We start from the raw sequence: 14989 nt of genomic DNA, 5'->3' as shown, positions 1-14989 counted from the left end.
ACTTACCAGTCAACTTATTTACACCAAGGTACAACTCTTGAAGCTTCGTCAAGTTCCCAATTTCTGTCGGCACAAATCCAGTGAAATTGTTATTGTACAAAGAAAGATACTCAAGCTGTGAACACTGCCCCAAACTCGATGGTATTTCCCCATACATCTTGTTGTAAGATATACGAAGCCTCTTGAGTCTATGCAGATTGTGTTTGCACATATCAAGAGGCAAACTACTAGACAAACTATTATTCTTTAGTTCCAAAACTTCTAGAAATGACATGTTGAAGATAGATGGGGGAATGGGGCCATGAAAAGAGTTCTCGTTCGCTTCTAAAGAAACGAGAGAAGAAAGATTCCCGATTTCTGGTGGTAGGGTTCCCACAAGACCCATGTACGATATGTTCAACTGCGTAACCCTATTGTAACGTAAATCACAAGTAACTCCGATCCAACTGCAAACACTGGCTTCAGTGCTCCAATTTTGGATCAATACATTTTGAGGATCTAAAGTGATTTGGGATTTTAAGGCGAAAAGTGAAGAACGATCGGTGTTGATATCGTGTTTGGCTGAGCTATAATCCATCAAATAATCCATCGAACCGAATAGTGGTGTGCTCAAGTTTGGTTTGTTTAGTATTTACTAATAATTTACCAATGACTTTTCCATATAACATTCATTAGGACTAGTAAGAAATCTGAAATACTTTGAATTAAATATACTATATTTATAAAGAATTCAATACATTCATTTTAAATGTTAAGTAGGATGTGTTAGCGTGTATTTACATGACATTGTTTTATATTTAAAGATTCATAGGTTAGGGTGATAAGTAATATTTTCCATATATGTTTCAATCTAGAATTAAACTAACTTTTTGTGATGATTTGGATATATATTTGTAGGAGTTATTCCACAAGAGATACATCATCTTCAGTGGTTGAATATCTTGCATTTCTGCTGTTTATAAGAAGATTGCATTTTGCAGTGTTCTGTAGCTAATAGCGAACTGTTGGAACTCTGCTTTGTGTAATCAGTTAACTAAGTAGAAGTTTTAGAAGGCTGTCTAGTGGTTGAATATCTTTTTTTGTTCTGCAATTTTTGATGAAATTGTTTTTATTGTCTTTTTAAGTCTTATTACTTCTCTCTGAGTTTCGTCACTGTGGCTGGTGGATTACATTAGTCAGCGCATTATTGCTCTTTTTTTGTTGATTATTGCATCATAGTGTGATTTGGTTTTTGCTGGTGCTCTTGATGACTTTTTTATTTGGCTTGGTAGTTTTTAGCTGGTAAACACATAATATTAAAATGACCACAACATGTATTAAAATAAAATCTCGCACTGAAAATTTTGTACTTGATTAATAATTTAAGTAATTCACATCAACAGTTAGTCACGCCGTACCTAGTCAGATAAATTCAGATAATAGATGTAATCAAGCTTTTTTTTAAGATAATTTAAATAATTTTAAGAATTGTTCTATTGCCCTAACCCAAAGTCATGAGCCTAATAAATAAATAAAATGCTAAAATATGTATACTTTCTTGTGGAACTTAGCTCAAAATTTTTAACTAATAAAGCATGTTTCAATACTTAAATATATAAAAGTAGATTTGAGCCCATTTATGCCAAAAATCAAGTTCACTATTTAAAGTCCAAGAAAAGAAAGTGTTCAGCCCAATTATAGAAGCCCATATTAAATATCCCTAAGCCCAAAACTAATTTCAATTTAGTAGATTGTTAGTTATGCTTTCTTTGTTCAATTTAATTATGTTTTATTTCGATAGCATAGCAAATTTATTAATTCAGTGAGTATAATGAAACACTAGTCTAAAATATGTGACCTAATTGTTTTATTGATTGATACAATTGGATGAATTATTTACATCTCAATGAGAAGAAGCTTTTAGTTTAAGAAGGGATATTCGTGCTTATAATAGAATATTGTCATTTACTTCGTTCAGTGTAAAATTGGATAAAGAACTCGCATCTGTAAGACGAAGAGTTTATTCTTTAATATATGATCTTCCTGAATTGATCCCACAATATACATGTATTTTCAACTATACTTTTATGACGCACAAAGTGAGGTTGAGAATTGAATTAACATAAGATGCACGTTTTAGAGTTCAACCCGTATGAAAAATTCTTACAAATTAATTTATGTAAGAATTTACCGGTGTTTTTGATAAAATTATGTTAATTAATTTACTGGTGTTTCTGATAAAATTATTTAAATTTGAATAAATTTCCTCATTACCAAGAGCTTATTATTATTATTATTATTATTATTATTATTATTATCTATATCTATATACTAATAGAAAAATAGCCTAAGCATTCTATGGGACAACTTGCGGATTGCCTATTTTACCCCTATTATTTATTTTGTATTATATATTTATAAAATAAATCTATTTGATATATATTTATTTGCCACCCAAATTTATAAATAATATTTTATATTATAAAACCAAATATATACATAAAACCGTTGTCAAATTAATTAGATCAAAAATTTCTTCTCTACTTAGGTCCAATATTTGTTTCCCTCATCTAATCTAATTATAATTTCTAAATAAATCCCTAATATAATTGGTAATTATACATCACAATTCGTTTTTCCCTAAAAGAAGTTCATCAATTAGAGCACTCCCAGCAGATCACCTAAATGCATCACAAACTCTAAATTTAGGCTAAAACAATTGAAAATGAGATAAAAAATGCATCCAGCAGATCTCCTAAATTGGATGGGGCCCACAAAAAAAATTTACACCTACCTAAATTCAATCTTAAATTTACACTCACCCTAAATTTATTTTAAGCTTATAATTAGTAGGGCCCACACATAATTATTATTTTTATGTAAAAAATAGAAGATCTGGTGTATGCATTTATAAAATCGAGATCCTAAAATTAAATAGGGAAGCTTTAAGGAGGAATATAGGAGCATAATTTTGAGATTTCTGCTGGGAGTGCTCTTAAACCAACGATCAAGGAGATTCCAAAATCTTATCGCATTAGAATTCTATTTAATTTATTACATATTTTATTTTAAGGTTATTTTACAGTATTATATATTTATAAGAATATATTATTCATTAGATAGTACACTAAATCTATGTGATATATATCTATAGCTATTGATAAGGCTATAAATAAATATATTCATCCAATAAATTATGTAATGAAAGTAATAAATTAATAGATTTTCTAAAATAATAGATTATTAAATAAAATAACATTAATTACACGTACAACGTACGTTCTTTCTGCTAGTTACTCAAAATGACTCGAATATTCAAATTGCAACAATTGCTCTATTTTCAGGGGGCAATTGCGTAGAGCTTGGTTTTAGATTGCGAAGTGTGAATTACCCTTTATTATATCTTATTCAAAGATCACAAAAAGGGGGATTTAAAGTCTCCCAAATCTATTATAAAAATAGAGAATATCTTCTACTTTTGCATGTTATTCTACCACTTCAAATAAACAAACAGGTTTTGTTGTTTATTCAACTGACGTAGCCCTCTGATCACGGCCAAAACTTATAATGCTATTTTAATATGAATTTTAGGGTCATTTTTTAAGATTTGAGTTAGACTCAATATCCCAAATCGAACAGAAAGTAGCTTTCCATATAAATAGTCTTAGTTGCTTTTGCCTCCAAAAATCACTCTTTATAGTTCCACAATTATTTTCTTCGTCTTTTCCTCATTCACACTCCAATTAATTATTTTCTCCGTCTTCGTCGCTCCAATGGGAAAATATTATTTTAGCTTTGAATAAAAGGAAACTCTGCATTTCCTACTTCATCATTAATCCTTCCCATTTGCCCATCATATCCACACACACTCTATATATACATGTATATGGATTTCATAGTTCAATATTCTAAAAAATTACTACTGTCAAAATCAAGCCAAAAAATGCAAAAATCTCCCCATTTTCTCATCCTTGCACTACTCTTACCAATCCATTATTTGATGGATTATAGCTCAGCCAAAACCGATATCAACACCGATTGTTCTTCCCTTCTCGCCTTAAAATCCCAAATCACATTAGATCCTCAAAATATATTGACCCAAAATTGGAGCACCGAAGCCAGTGTTTGCAGTTGGATCGGAGTTACTTGTGATTCACGTTACAATAGGGTTACTCAGTTGAATATATCGTCCATGGGTCTTGTCGGAACCCTCCCACCTGAAATTGGGAATCTTTCTTCTCTCGTTTCTTTAGACGTGAACGAGAACTCCTTTCATGGCCCCATTCCCCCATCTATCTTCAACATGTCATTTCTAGAAGTTTTGGAACTAAGGAATAATAATTTGTCTACCAGTTTACCTCTTGATATGTGCAAACGCAATCTGCATAGTCTCAAGAGGCTTCATATATCTTACAACGAGATGTATGGGGAAATACCATCGAGTTTGGGGCAGTGTTCACAGCTTGAGTTTCTGTCTTTGTACAATAACAATTTCACTGGATTTGTGCCGACAGAAATTGGGAACTTGACGAAGCTTCAAACGTTGGACCTTGGTGAAAATAAGTTGACTGGTAAGTTCATTCCTATATTTATGAGGTCAAATCATGCATTTAATGCCATATTATTTAATTCTTTAATTTATGTGCTTTATGTTTGAGTGTCAAATTTAAAATTTATCTCAGCTTAATTGTATGTATGAACTCTATTTAGACCACTAATCATTATACAATAACGCATACAAGGTTTTCGAACCTTTAGAAAATCTTTGATGATCTTTCATTTAAACACAAACCAGTTTAGTGGTAATAAATTGCAAGGACCATCAACATTTATCAATGATTGGACTATTTTTCAGTCAATTTAAGTGATACTAGTAAATTGCAAGGAGCATTACCTAAATCCTTGATCAATTGTCAAAGTCATATAATTGTGTCTTTCACAAATTTATAAATGACTTTTCCATATAACATTCATTAGGACTAGTAATCTAAAATACTTTGAATTAAATATACTATATTTATAAAGAATTCAATACATTCATTTTAAATGTTAAGTAGGATGTGTTAGCGTGTATTTACATGACATTGTTTTATATTTAAAGATTCATAGGTTAGGGTGATAAGTAATATTTTCCATATACGTTTCAATCTAGAATTAAACTAACTTTGTGTGATGATTTGAATATTTGTAGGAGTTATTCCACAAGAGATACATCATCTTCATAATTTAAGAGTGTTGGACTTGAGTTTGAACAAGTTGTCAGACACTTTGCCACCAACCATTTTCAACATGTCTTCCTTGGCATGGATTGACTTATCAAGTAACACACTTAGCGGGGCATTGCCTTCAAAAATTGGGAACAAGAAAGCAGTAATAGAGTTTTTATACCTTGAAAACAATGCTTTAACCGGTAAGATTTCTAATTCTTGTAGACTTTTACACATTCAAATGTTTCTTAATTTTATATTTAGCATTTACAACCATTGTGCGACCCTTAACTTCTTCTCAAATCTATATTTGACTTTTCCATATAGCATTTACAGCTATGTTTCTGAAATCTATATTGTTCCTTGTCTTCCATTGATTAGTGGAATAAATATCATTGTACTTAAATAGCTCAAAATTTCGCATCCGATCAAATCATGTGTTTTTACCTATCATTGTTATGATCGTTATACTTAACAATATGGAACTTGATTTTGATGACTTCATTATTCTCCAGGTACTATTCCGAAAGAGATTGGAAATCTTCATAATTTGCAGAAAATGTGGTTGCATTCCAACAAACTTAGCGGATCAATCCCGAGAGAAGTGGGGAACATGACATCTCTAGGAGGCTTACAGCTCGGCAATAATAGTTTAAGTGGTATGATTTATTATCACCTAGCCACAAGTTTAGCTCCTCAAGCTAGCTTGCGAGTTAATTTCTTTTTTTTGGGATTCCCACAAACTTAGTGGAGCTTTAATTGCACCCACAAATTTGGAATATTAACTCTTTGTCGCTCACACCTTTTTAACATTGATTTAACTTTTCCGCCAGGTACTATTCCTAAAGAGATTGGAAATCTTCGTAATTTACAGTACTTAATTTTGTCTTCCAACAAAATTAGTGGATCAATCCCGAGAGAAGTGGGGAACATGACAGCTCTTGACCAGTTATTGCTCGACAATAATACTTTAAGTGGTATGATAGTGGTATGATTTATTATTTAGCTAGCCACAAGTTTAGGTAAAAGATAATATTGTTTGTTAAATTAAATAGATGCAAAGTAAAAGATATTTGATAGGTTTTGGAGAGTTTTTATTCAGGTAATTAAAAGATAGTAATAGATTGTAGAGTTTTAAACATATTCAACATGTTTCTTTTCAATTGGAACCATCTTCAGCACTCGTCTCTTTATCCTAAAAGATGGAAGCACTAAATCTTTTATTCCTGAGAAACAATGACTTTGACTTTAGACGCAAACATTAAAAGGTTCATAAATTAGGGTGATAAGTAATATTTTCCCTATACGTTTCAATCTAGAATTAGACTAACTCTTTGTGATGATTTGCATATTTGTAGGAGTTATTCCAGAAGAGATACATCGTCTTCATAATTTACGAGAGTTGAACTTGAGTTCGAACAAGTTATCAGGCACCTTGCCACCAACCATTTTCAACATGTCGTCCTTGGCATGTATTGACTTATCAAGTAACACACTTAGCGGGGCATTGCCTTCAGAAATTGGGAACAAGAAAGCAGTACTAGAGTCTTTATACCTTGAAAACAATGCTTTAACCGGTAAGATTTCTAACTCTTGTAGGGTTTTACACATATTCAAATGTTTCTTAATTTTCACGTATATTTAGCATTTACAGCCATTGTTGAGACCTTGAACTTCTTCTCCAATCTATTTTTGACTTTTCCATATAGCATTTACAGCTATGTTTCTGAAATCTATATTATTCCTTGTCTTCCATTGATTAGTGGAATAAATATCATTATAGTTAAATAGTATACAGCTCAAAATTTCCCATCCGATCAAATCATGTGTTTTTACCTAATATTATTGTTATGATCGTTATACTTAACAATATGGAACTTGACTTTGATGACTTCATTATTCTCCAGGTACTATTCCGAAAGAGATTGGAAATCTTCATAATTTGCAGGATTTGTGGTTGCATTCCAACAAACTTAGCGGATCAATCCCGAGAGAAGTGGGGAACATGACATCTCTGGGAGGCTTACAGCTCGGGAATAATAGTTTAAGTGGTATGATTTATTATCACCTAGCCACAAGTTTAGCTCCTCAAGCTAGCTTGCGAGTTAATTTCTTTTTCTCTTATTTCATTTAATAAATTATTAATATATCGATAAATTAACAACTTTATAGTTTATAAAGTATTTTCTTAATTTTATTAGAAATTACAATTAAATCAAGTTATGATGAGTAAGAACAAAGGGAGAATATTTAAATTAAATAAATGGATCTAAGTCATTTTGGTTGATATTACAGGAGATCCTAATGATGATCAAGGTGAATATGATTCAACAATAAGTTCATATTGTAAAAAGTTAAAATAGTATTCATAATTGTAATATTTCAATAATATTAATTTATAATATTAACCACCGTCTATTTTACAACTTCAAAACAGACCTTTAACTTCTTCTCAAATCTATTAGAAATGGATATTGGGCTCTTTCCTCCCTTAAAAGGCCTTATAAGGGAGAGGGTTGTCTCACCATATAAAGTGGCTCATGCCACTATCTCCAATCCAATATGGGACACTTCAATAAAATCTACATCTGACTTTTCCATATAGCATTTACAGCTATGTTCTTTTCCCAACTGATCGAATCGCGTATTTTACTTAAATAATATGGAACTTGACTTTGATGACTTCATTATATATTCTCCAGGTGCTATTCCAAAAGAGATTGGAAATCTTCATACTTTACTGTTCATGTGGTTGGGTTCCAACGAACTTAGCGGATCAATCCCGAGAGAAGTGGGGAACATGACAGCTTTGGGTAGCATACACGTCCAGAATAATAGTTTAAGCGGTATCATTTATTATCACCTATCCACGAGTCTAGCTCCTCAAGCTAGCATGCGAGTTAATTTCATTTGATCTTCTTTAATTATGTGGTATGTTGTCTTTGAAGTTGGTAGGGGTCATTCATCGTGTTGTTATTTTATGTTATGCATAATTACTCCTCTTTTCAGGTCCAATGTCTAAATCCTTGATCGATCAATTGTCAAAGTCTAAATAAAAATAACAATAACTCACTAACATAAAATAAATTGGTACATATCAAGTAAACTTTAAATTCTATATATATGTTATCATACCTTGAGATGTTTGTGTTTGATAAATCAGTATGACCCCTAAATTTCTCAAAAAATATAATAAACCTTATACAAATAAATAATAAACCTTATACAAAAATTATAATAAACCTTATCGATGATTAATGGTAATTTATTAATATATCGATAAATTAACAACTTTTTAGTTTATAAGTATTTTCTTAATTTCAGACATTACAATTAAAAATCAAGTTATAATGAGTAAAAATAAAGAGAGATAATATTTAAATTAAATAAATGGATGTATCTATCAAGTCATTGTGGTTGATATTACGGGAGATCCTAATGATGATCAAGCTGGAGATGATTCAACAATAAATTCAAATTGTAAAAAGTTAAAATAGTATTCATAATTGTAATATTTTAATAATATTAATTTATAATACTAGTGGGACCTATATATATAATAATTTGTGTCCGGCCGGAATCCAGTCATCTAGACATTAATTAATAAGAAAATTCTGACTTTAGGACGCAAACATTAAAAGATTCATAGGTTAGGGTGATAAGTCATTTTGGTTGATATTACAGGAGATCCTAATGATGATCAAGGTGTATATGATTCAACAATAAGTTCATATTGTAAAAAGTTAAAATAGTATTCATAATTGTAATATTTCAATAATATTAATTTATAATATTAACCGCTATCTATTTTACAACTTCAAAACAGACCTTTAACTTCTTCTCAATTGCAAATCTGTTAGAAATGAATATTGGGCTCATTCCTCCCTTAAAAGGCCTTATAAGGGAGAGGGTTGCCTCACCATATAAAGTGGCTCATGTCATTATCTCCAATCCAATGTGGGACACTTCAATAAAATCTAGGGGTGAGCAGAAACCGAACCGAAATGCAAAACCGAACCGAATCGAACCGTTTTGGTGCGGTTCGGTCCCGAATCTATTGGTTCGGTTTTCGGTTCGGTTCCGAAAATTAAAAACCGATAAGTTTCGGTTCGGTTTTGATTTTCAGTTTTTGGTTCGGTTTTAAACCGAACCGAACCAATAAATATTAATATTTTATTATATATTTATATTTTATACTCCCTCCGTCCCGGCTTTTGGTATCCAGTTGAGAACGGCACGGGTTTTAGTAAAGTGATTGATGTGTTGTGAGTGGAATAAGGGTCCCACATTTTATGTGAGAGTTAAAATAATTAAAGTGGAGTAAGGGCCCCACCTACTTTTACCAAAAATAGAAATGGATACCAAAATATGGGACGGCCAAAAAAGGAAAGTTGGATACTAAAAGCTGGGACGGATGGAGTAATATATATTCAATTTTCTAATTTTCAATTGGTTTATATATTTATATTTTATAATAATTTATTATACATTTATATTTTATATATTTTATAATATATTAATTGGTTTTTTCATAAATTATATATTTATATTTTTACATTATTTCGAATCACGTAATTTACTTATTATTCTTTATTCTTTTTTATACTTATTATTCTTTTGATCATTATACTTAACAATATGGAACTTGACTTTGATGACTTCATTATTCTCCAGGTACTATTCCGAGAGAAATTGGGAACATGGAAGCACTACAGATATTATTCCTTGAAAACAATGGTTTAACCGGTAAGATTTCTTACTGTTGTAGAGTTTTAAACATATTCAACATGTTTCTTTCAATTGGAACCATCTTCAGCACTCGTCTCTTTATCCTAAATCTTTTATTCCTTGGAAACAATGACTTTGACTTTAGGACGCAAACATTACAAGGTTCATAAATTAGGGTGATAAGTAATATTTTCCCTATACGTTTCAATCTAGAATTAGACTAACTCTTTGTGATGATTTGCATATTTGTAGGAGTTATTCCAGAAGAGATACATCGTCTTCATAATTTACGAGAGTTGAACTTGAGTTCGAACAAGTTATCAGGCACCTTGCCACCAACCATTTTCAACATGTCGTCCTTGGCATGTATTGACTTATCAAGTAACACACTTAGCGGGGCATTGCCTTCAGAAATTGGGAACAAGAAAGCAGTACTAGAGTCTTTATACCTTGAAAACAATGCTTTAACCGGTAAGATTTCTAACTCTTGTAGGGTTTTACACATATTCAAATGTTTCTTAATTTTCACGTATATTTAGCATTTACAACCATTGTGAGACCCTTAACTTCTTCTCAAATCTATATTTGACTTTTCCATATAGCATTTACAGCTATGTTTCTGAAATCTATATTGTTCCTTGTCTTCCATTGATTAGTGGAATAAATATCATTGTACTTAAATAGCTCAAAATTTCGCATCCGATCAAATTATGTGTTTTTACTTATCATTGTTATGATCGTTATACTTAACAATATGGATCTTGACTTTGATGACTTCATTATTCTCCAGGTACTATTCCGAAAGAGATTGGAAATCTTCATAATTTGCAGAAAATGTGGTTGCATTCCAACAAACTTAGCGGATCAATCCCGAGAGAAGTGGGGAACATGACATCTCTGGGAGGCTTACAGCTCGGCAATAATAGTTTAAGTGGTATGATTTATTATCACCTAGCCACAAGTTTAGCTCCTCAAGCTAGCTTGCGAGTTAATTTCTTTTTTTGGGGATTCCCACAAACTTAGTGGAGCTTTAATTGCACCCACAAATTTGGAATATTAGAACTCTTTGTCGCTCACACCTTTTTAACTTTTCCGCCAGGTACTATTCCTAAAGAGATTGGAAATCTTCGTAATTTACGGTACTTAAATTTGCCTTCCAACAAACTTAGTGGATCAATCCCGAGAGAAGTGGGGAACATGACAGCTCTTGACCAGTTATTGCTCGACAATAATACTTTAAGTGGTATGATTTATTATTTAGCTAGCCACAAGTTTAGGTAAAAGATAATATTGTTTGTTAAATTAAATAGATGCAAAGTAAAAGATATTTGGTAGGTTTTGGAGAGCTTTTATTCAGGTAAATTAAAGATAGTAATAGATTGTTTTATTACTTCGCAAATTCATTTCTAAAGAAAATTATTTTCACTTCAACTTAAACTTGACTGCAAATTTAACAGTAAACTTCAATTCAAACAAACTTGACCAATAAGGTTTCTTACTTTTGTAGAGTTTTAAACATATTCAACTGCGTGTTTCTTTTCATGCATAAATAGTACCTTTAACTTCTTCTCAAATCTATATTTGAATTGAACCACTTCAGCACTCTTGTCTCCTTATATAATTACAAAGCTTGGTGAACTATTTTGTACGATTTATTGTTCATTCTCTTCCATTGATTAGTGGAATATATATCATTATATTTAGGCTACATTTATTTTGATGGATAAATTTATCTATGGAAAATGATAGATAACAAAAATTTATGCCTTTAAGATTCTCATTTCTTTTCCAACATTTGACAAAAAAACATTTTTCTTTCCTTATTTTCACTTCAAGGAAGGATAATATTATCCATCCTTGAAGTGAAAATAAGGAAAGAAAAATATTTTTTTGTCAAATGTTAGAACAGAAATGAGACATTTCAAAGCATAAATTTTTGTTATCCATCATTTTTCATGGATAAATTTATCCATCAAAGTAAACGATACCTTAATAGTATACAGCTCAATCTCCCAACCGATCGAATCACGTATTTTACTTATTATTCTTTCTTCTTTTTTTTACTTATTATTCTTATGATCATTATACTTAAGAATATGGAACTTGACTTTGATGACTTCATTATTCTCGAGGTACTATTCCGAGAGAAATTGGGAACGTGGAAGCACTACAATATTTATACCTTGGAAACAATGGTTTAACCGGTAAGATTTCTTACTGTTGTAGAGTTTTAAACATATTCAACATGTTTCTTTTCAATTGGAACCATCTTCAGCACTCGTCTCTTTATCCTAAAAGATATATGGAAGCACTAAATCTTTTATTCCTTGGAAACAATGACTTTGACTTTAGGACGCAAACATTAAAATGTTCATAAATTAGGGTGATAATTAATATTTTCCCTATACGTTTCAATCTAGAATTAGACTAACTCTTTGTGATGATTTGGATATTTGTAGGAGTTATTCCACAAGAGATACATCATCTTCATAATTTAATAGCGTTGGGCTTGAGTTTGAACAAGTTGTCAGGCACTTTGCCACCAACTATTTTCAACCTGTCTTCCTTGGCATGGATTGATTTCTCAAGTAACACACTTAGCGGGGCATTGCCTTCAGAAATTGGGAACATGAAAGCACTATCTACTTTACAACTTCAGAACAATGCTTTAATTGGTAAGATTTCTTAATTTTTCTTGTATATTTAGCATTTACAGCCATTGTTGAGACCTTTAACTTCTTCTCAAATCTATATTTGAGTTTTCCATATAGCATTTACAGCTATGTCCTTTTCAAATCTATATTGTTCTTTGTCTTCCAGTGATTACTGGAATAAATATCATTATACTTAAATAGTATATATAGCTCAATCTCCCAACCGATCGAATCATGTATTTTACTTATTATTCTTATGATTGTTATACTTAACCATATGGAACTTGACTTTGATAACTTCATTATTCTCCAGGTACTATTCCATCCTCCATCTGTAACTTGACATCTCTTCATGCTCTTCTTCTCTCAAATAACAATTTGGAAGGAACAATTCCACAATGCTTTGGAAATTTGAGCAAATCTTTGTTCATTTTTCATTTAAATGTAAATCAGTTTAGTGGTCTCATTCCAACATCATTTAGCAAGGGATGTGGCCTTGTGTCCATCAATTTGAATGGTAATAAATTGCAAGGACCATTACCTAAATCCTTGATCAATTGCCAAAGACTACGAGACCTCGACGTCGGAAATAATAGAATACAAGACGAATTTCCCTTTTGGATGGAAGTCCTTCCAGACCTTCAAGTGCTGGTCTTGAGGGCTAACAAGTTTTATGGTAACATGTCACTTCCTTCGCAAACCAAGATTCCATTTCATAATTTGCAAGTTTTAGATATATCTCAGAATAGATTTGTGGGCTCTTTGCCTCAAGGATATTTCAAGAATTTCAGAGCAATGATAGAGGTAAATGAAACATACTTGCCAATTTACGACACCTTCTTTAAAGATTATGTGGAGATGAGGCTCACCTTGAAAGGTCTGGATCAATTATTACAGAGATTGTTGTCAGCCTTTACAACAATCGACTTATCCTCCAATAGATTTTCTGGGAGTATTCCACATTCCATAGGAAATCTTAAGATTCTCAAATACTTGAATCTGTCCCACAATAACCTAATAGGAAATATCCCTTCATCTCTTGGAAATTTGAGTGAACTTGAATCTTTAGACTTGTCGGTGAACAAGTTGGATGGAGAAATTCCAAGTGAATTGACAGGGTTGACATTTCTTGCGAAATTAAACCTTTCAATGAATAATTTTGTGGGACAAATACCACAGTCTAAGCAGTTTTCCACATTTGAGAATGATTCATACGTGGGAAACTTGAGACTGTGTGGAGTTCCGTTGACGAGAAAATGCAACGACGAGAATGGGCATGGGATGAAGCCACAAGAAGATGATGATGAAGAAGATGAGTTTGGATTTATAGATGGATTTGGATGGAGAAGTGTGGTGATGGGATATGGAAGTGGACTCATAGTTGGAATTGGAATTGGTTACATTATCATTAGAAATGGAAGGCCAAGATGGTTAGTGGAATTCTTTTTTGGCATTGGATATAATAATAATAAGAAGAAGAAGAAGAGACGCAGCAGAGCTACACCAACACCAACACGCAGGAGAACTTAATTGAAGGCTTTTGTTCGAATTGTGTTTTCTTTTTCTTATTTCCTTTGTAATGGCTACGTTAGTGTGTTTTTAGAGTTTACGAAATGTTTTGTGAAGTTTTAATTTTATCTCGTTTAGGTAATTTTTTGGATAAACTAAAACAGTTTTGTGATTTTATTTGTTAAATATTTAGATTATTAAAAATGTCATCCTCTTAGTGACATAGAAGTGCTTGCTGGATTTCTTCGAGCAAAAATACTACACATGAATCTAGTTGGAACAGATTCTGTTAAGCCTATGAACAGATCCTCAAAATCATCAAATTGATTTGGAGAAATGATCAAACACCACAAAGGCAAATCGTTTGTTTACTTATAAATCGTTGGTTTGTATTGGCTGCTTAATTTATAAATAATGTTTTATACAATTTTTTTGGCTCTTGTTTTATTAATTAACTAATTTAATTTAATAATCTACAAAATATCTTACTTCTTATTCTATATAAAAATAGAAAAAAAGTGTAATTAAATCAAAAAAAATAGCATAGAAAGGTGTAGTGAATTTAATCATTATACAGCCAATGAAAATAGACTACAACGTAAATATGTTGAGAGCATATTGCAGGAGTCTCTTGTTGAATTAAGTAATCAAATAGTAATAAAATAATAATTACTCAAAATAGAAAACACAACTTATACAGAAGGGTTGCTATATCATGTGACATTTTATCGAACAGTTGGAGCACTTATCTGCATACAAGATTCTGCTGGGCATTTTCTCGAACAGTTGGAGCGCCTCTTTGTTGGCCGATATGAACTAGATTCTCACGTTCCCGCTTAGAGGTTATAAATTGATACTCCCTCCGTCTTAGCTTTTAATATCTATATTTTCATTTTAGTCCGTCATTTTTTT

The 14989-nt window shown here is 31.5% G+C and overlaps 1 protein-coding gene across 1 annotated transcript; it reads left to right on the top strand.

The window, feature by feature from the left end:
* The first annotated feature begins 2516 nt into the window (after window positions 1-2516).
* Window positions 2517-14167, top strand: LOC131006161 (receptor-like protein 34). The gene is made up of 14 exons (XM_057933336.1): window positions 2517-4550; window positions 5171-5389; window positions 5702-5845; window positions 6020-6163; window positions 6545-6763; window positions 7094-7237; window positions 7889-8032; window positions 9861-9932; window positions 10167-10385; window positions 10705-10848; window positions 11014-11157; window positions 12047-12118; window positions 12374-12589; window positions 12882-14167. The coding sequence occupies exons 1-14, from the start codon at window positions 3860-3862 to the stop codon at window positions 14096-14098; spliced, it is 3789 nt and encodes a 1262-aa protein (XP_057789319.1). The 5' UTR covers window positions 2517-3859; the 3' UTR covers window positions 14099-14167.
* The last annotated feature ends 822 nt before the right edge of the window (window positions 14168-14989 follow it).

The sequence above is a fragment of the Salvia miltiorrhiza genome, chromosome 1 (assembly GCF_028751815.1).
Source record: "Salvia miltiorrhiza cultivar Shanhuang (shh) chromosome 1, IMPLAD_Smil_shh, whole genome shotgun sequence".
Taxonomy (NCBI): Eukaryota; Viridiplantae; Streptophyta; class Magnoliopsida; order Lamiales; family Lamiaceae; genus Salvia; species Salvia miltiorrhiza.
Note: the sequence above shows the minus strand (reverse complement) of the source record. Positions and strands in the feature narration are given on the sequence as shown.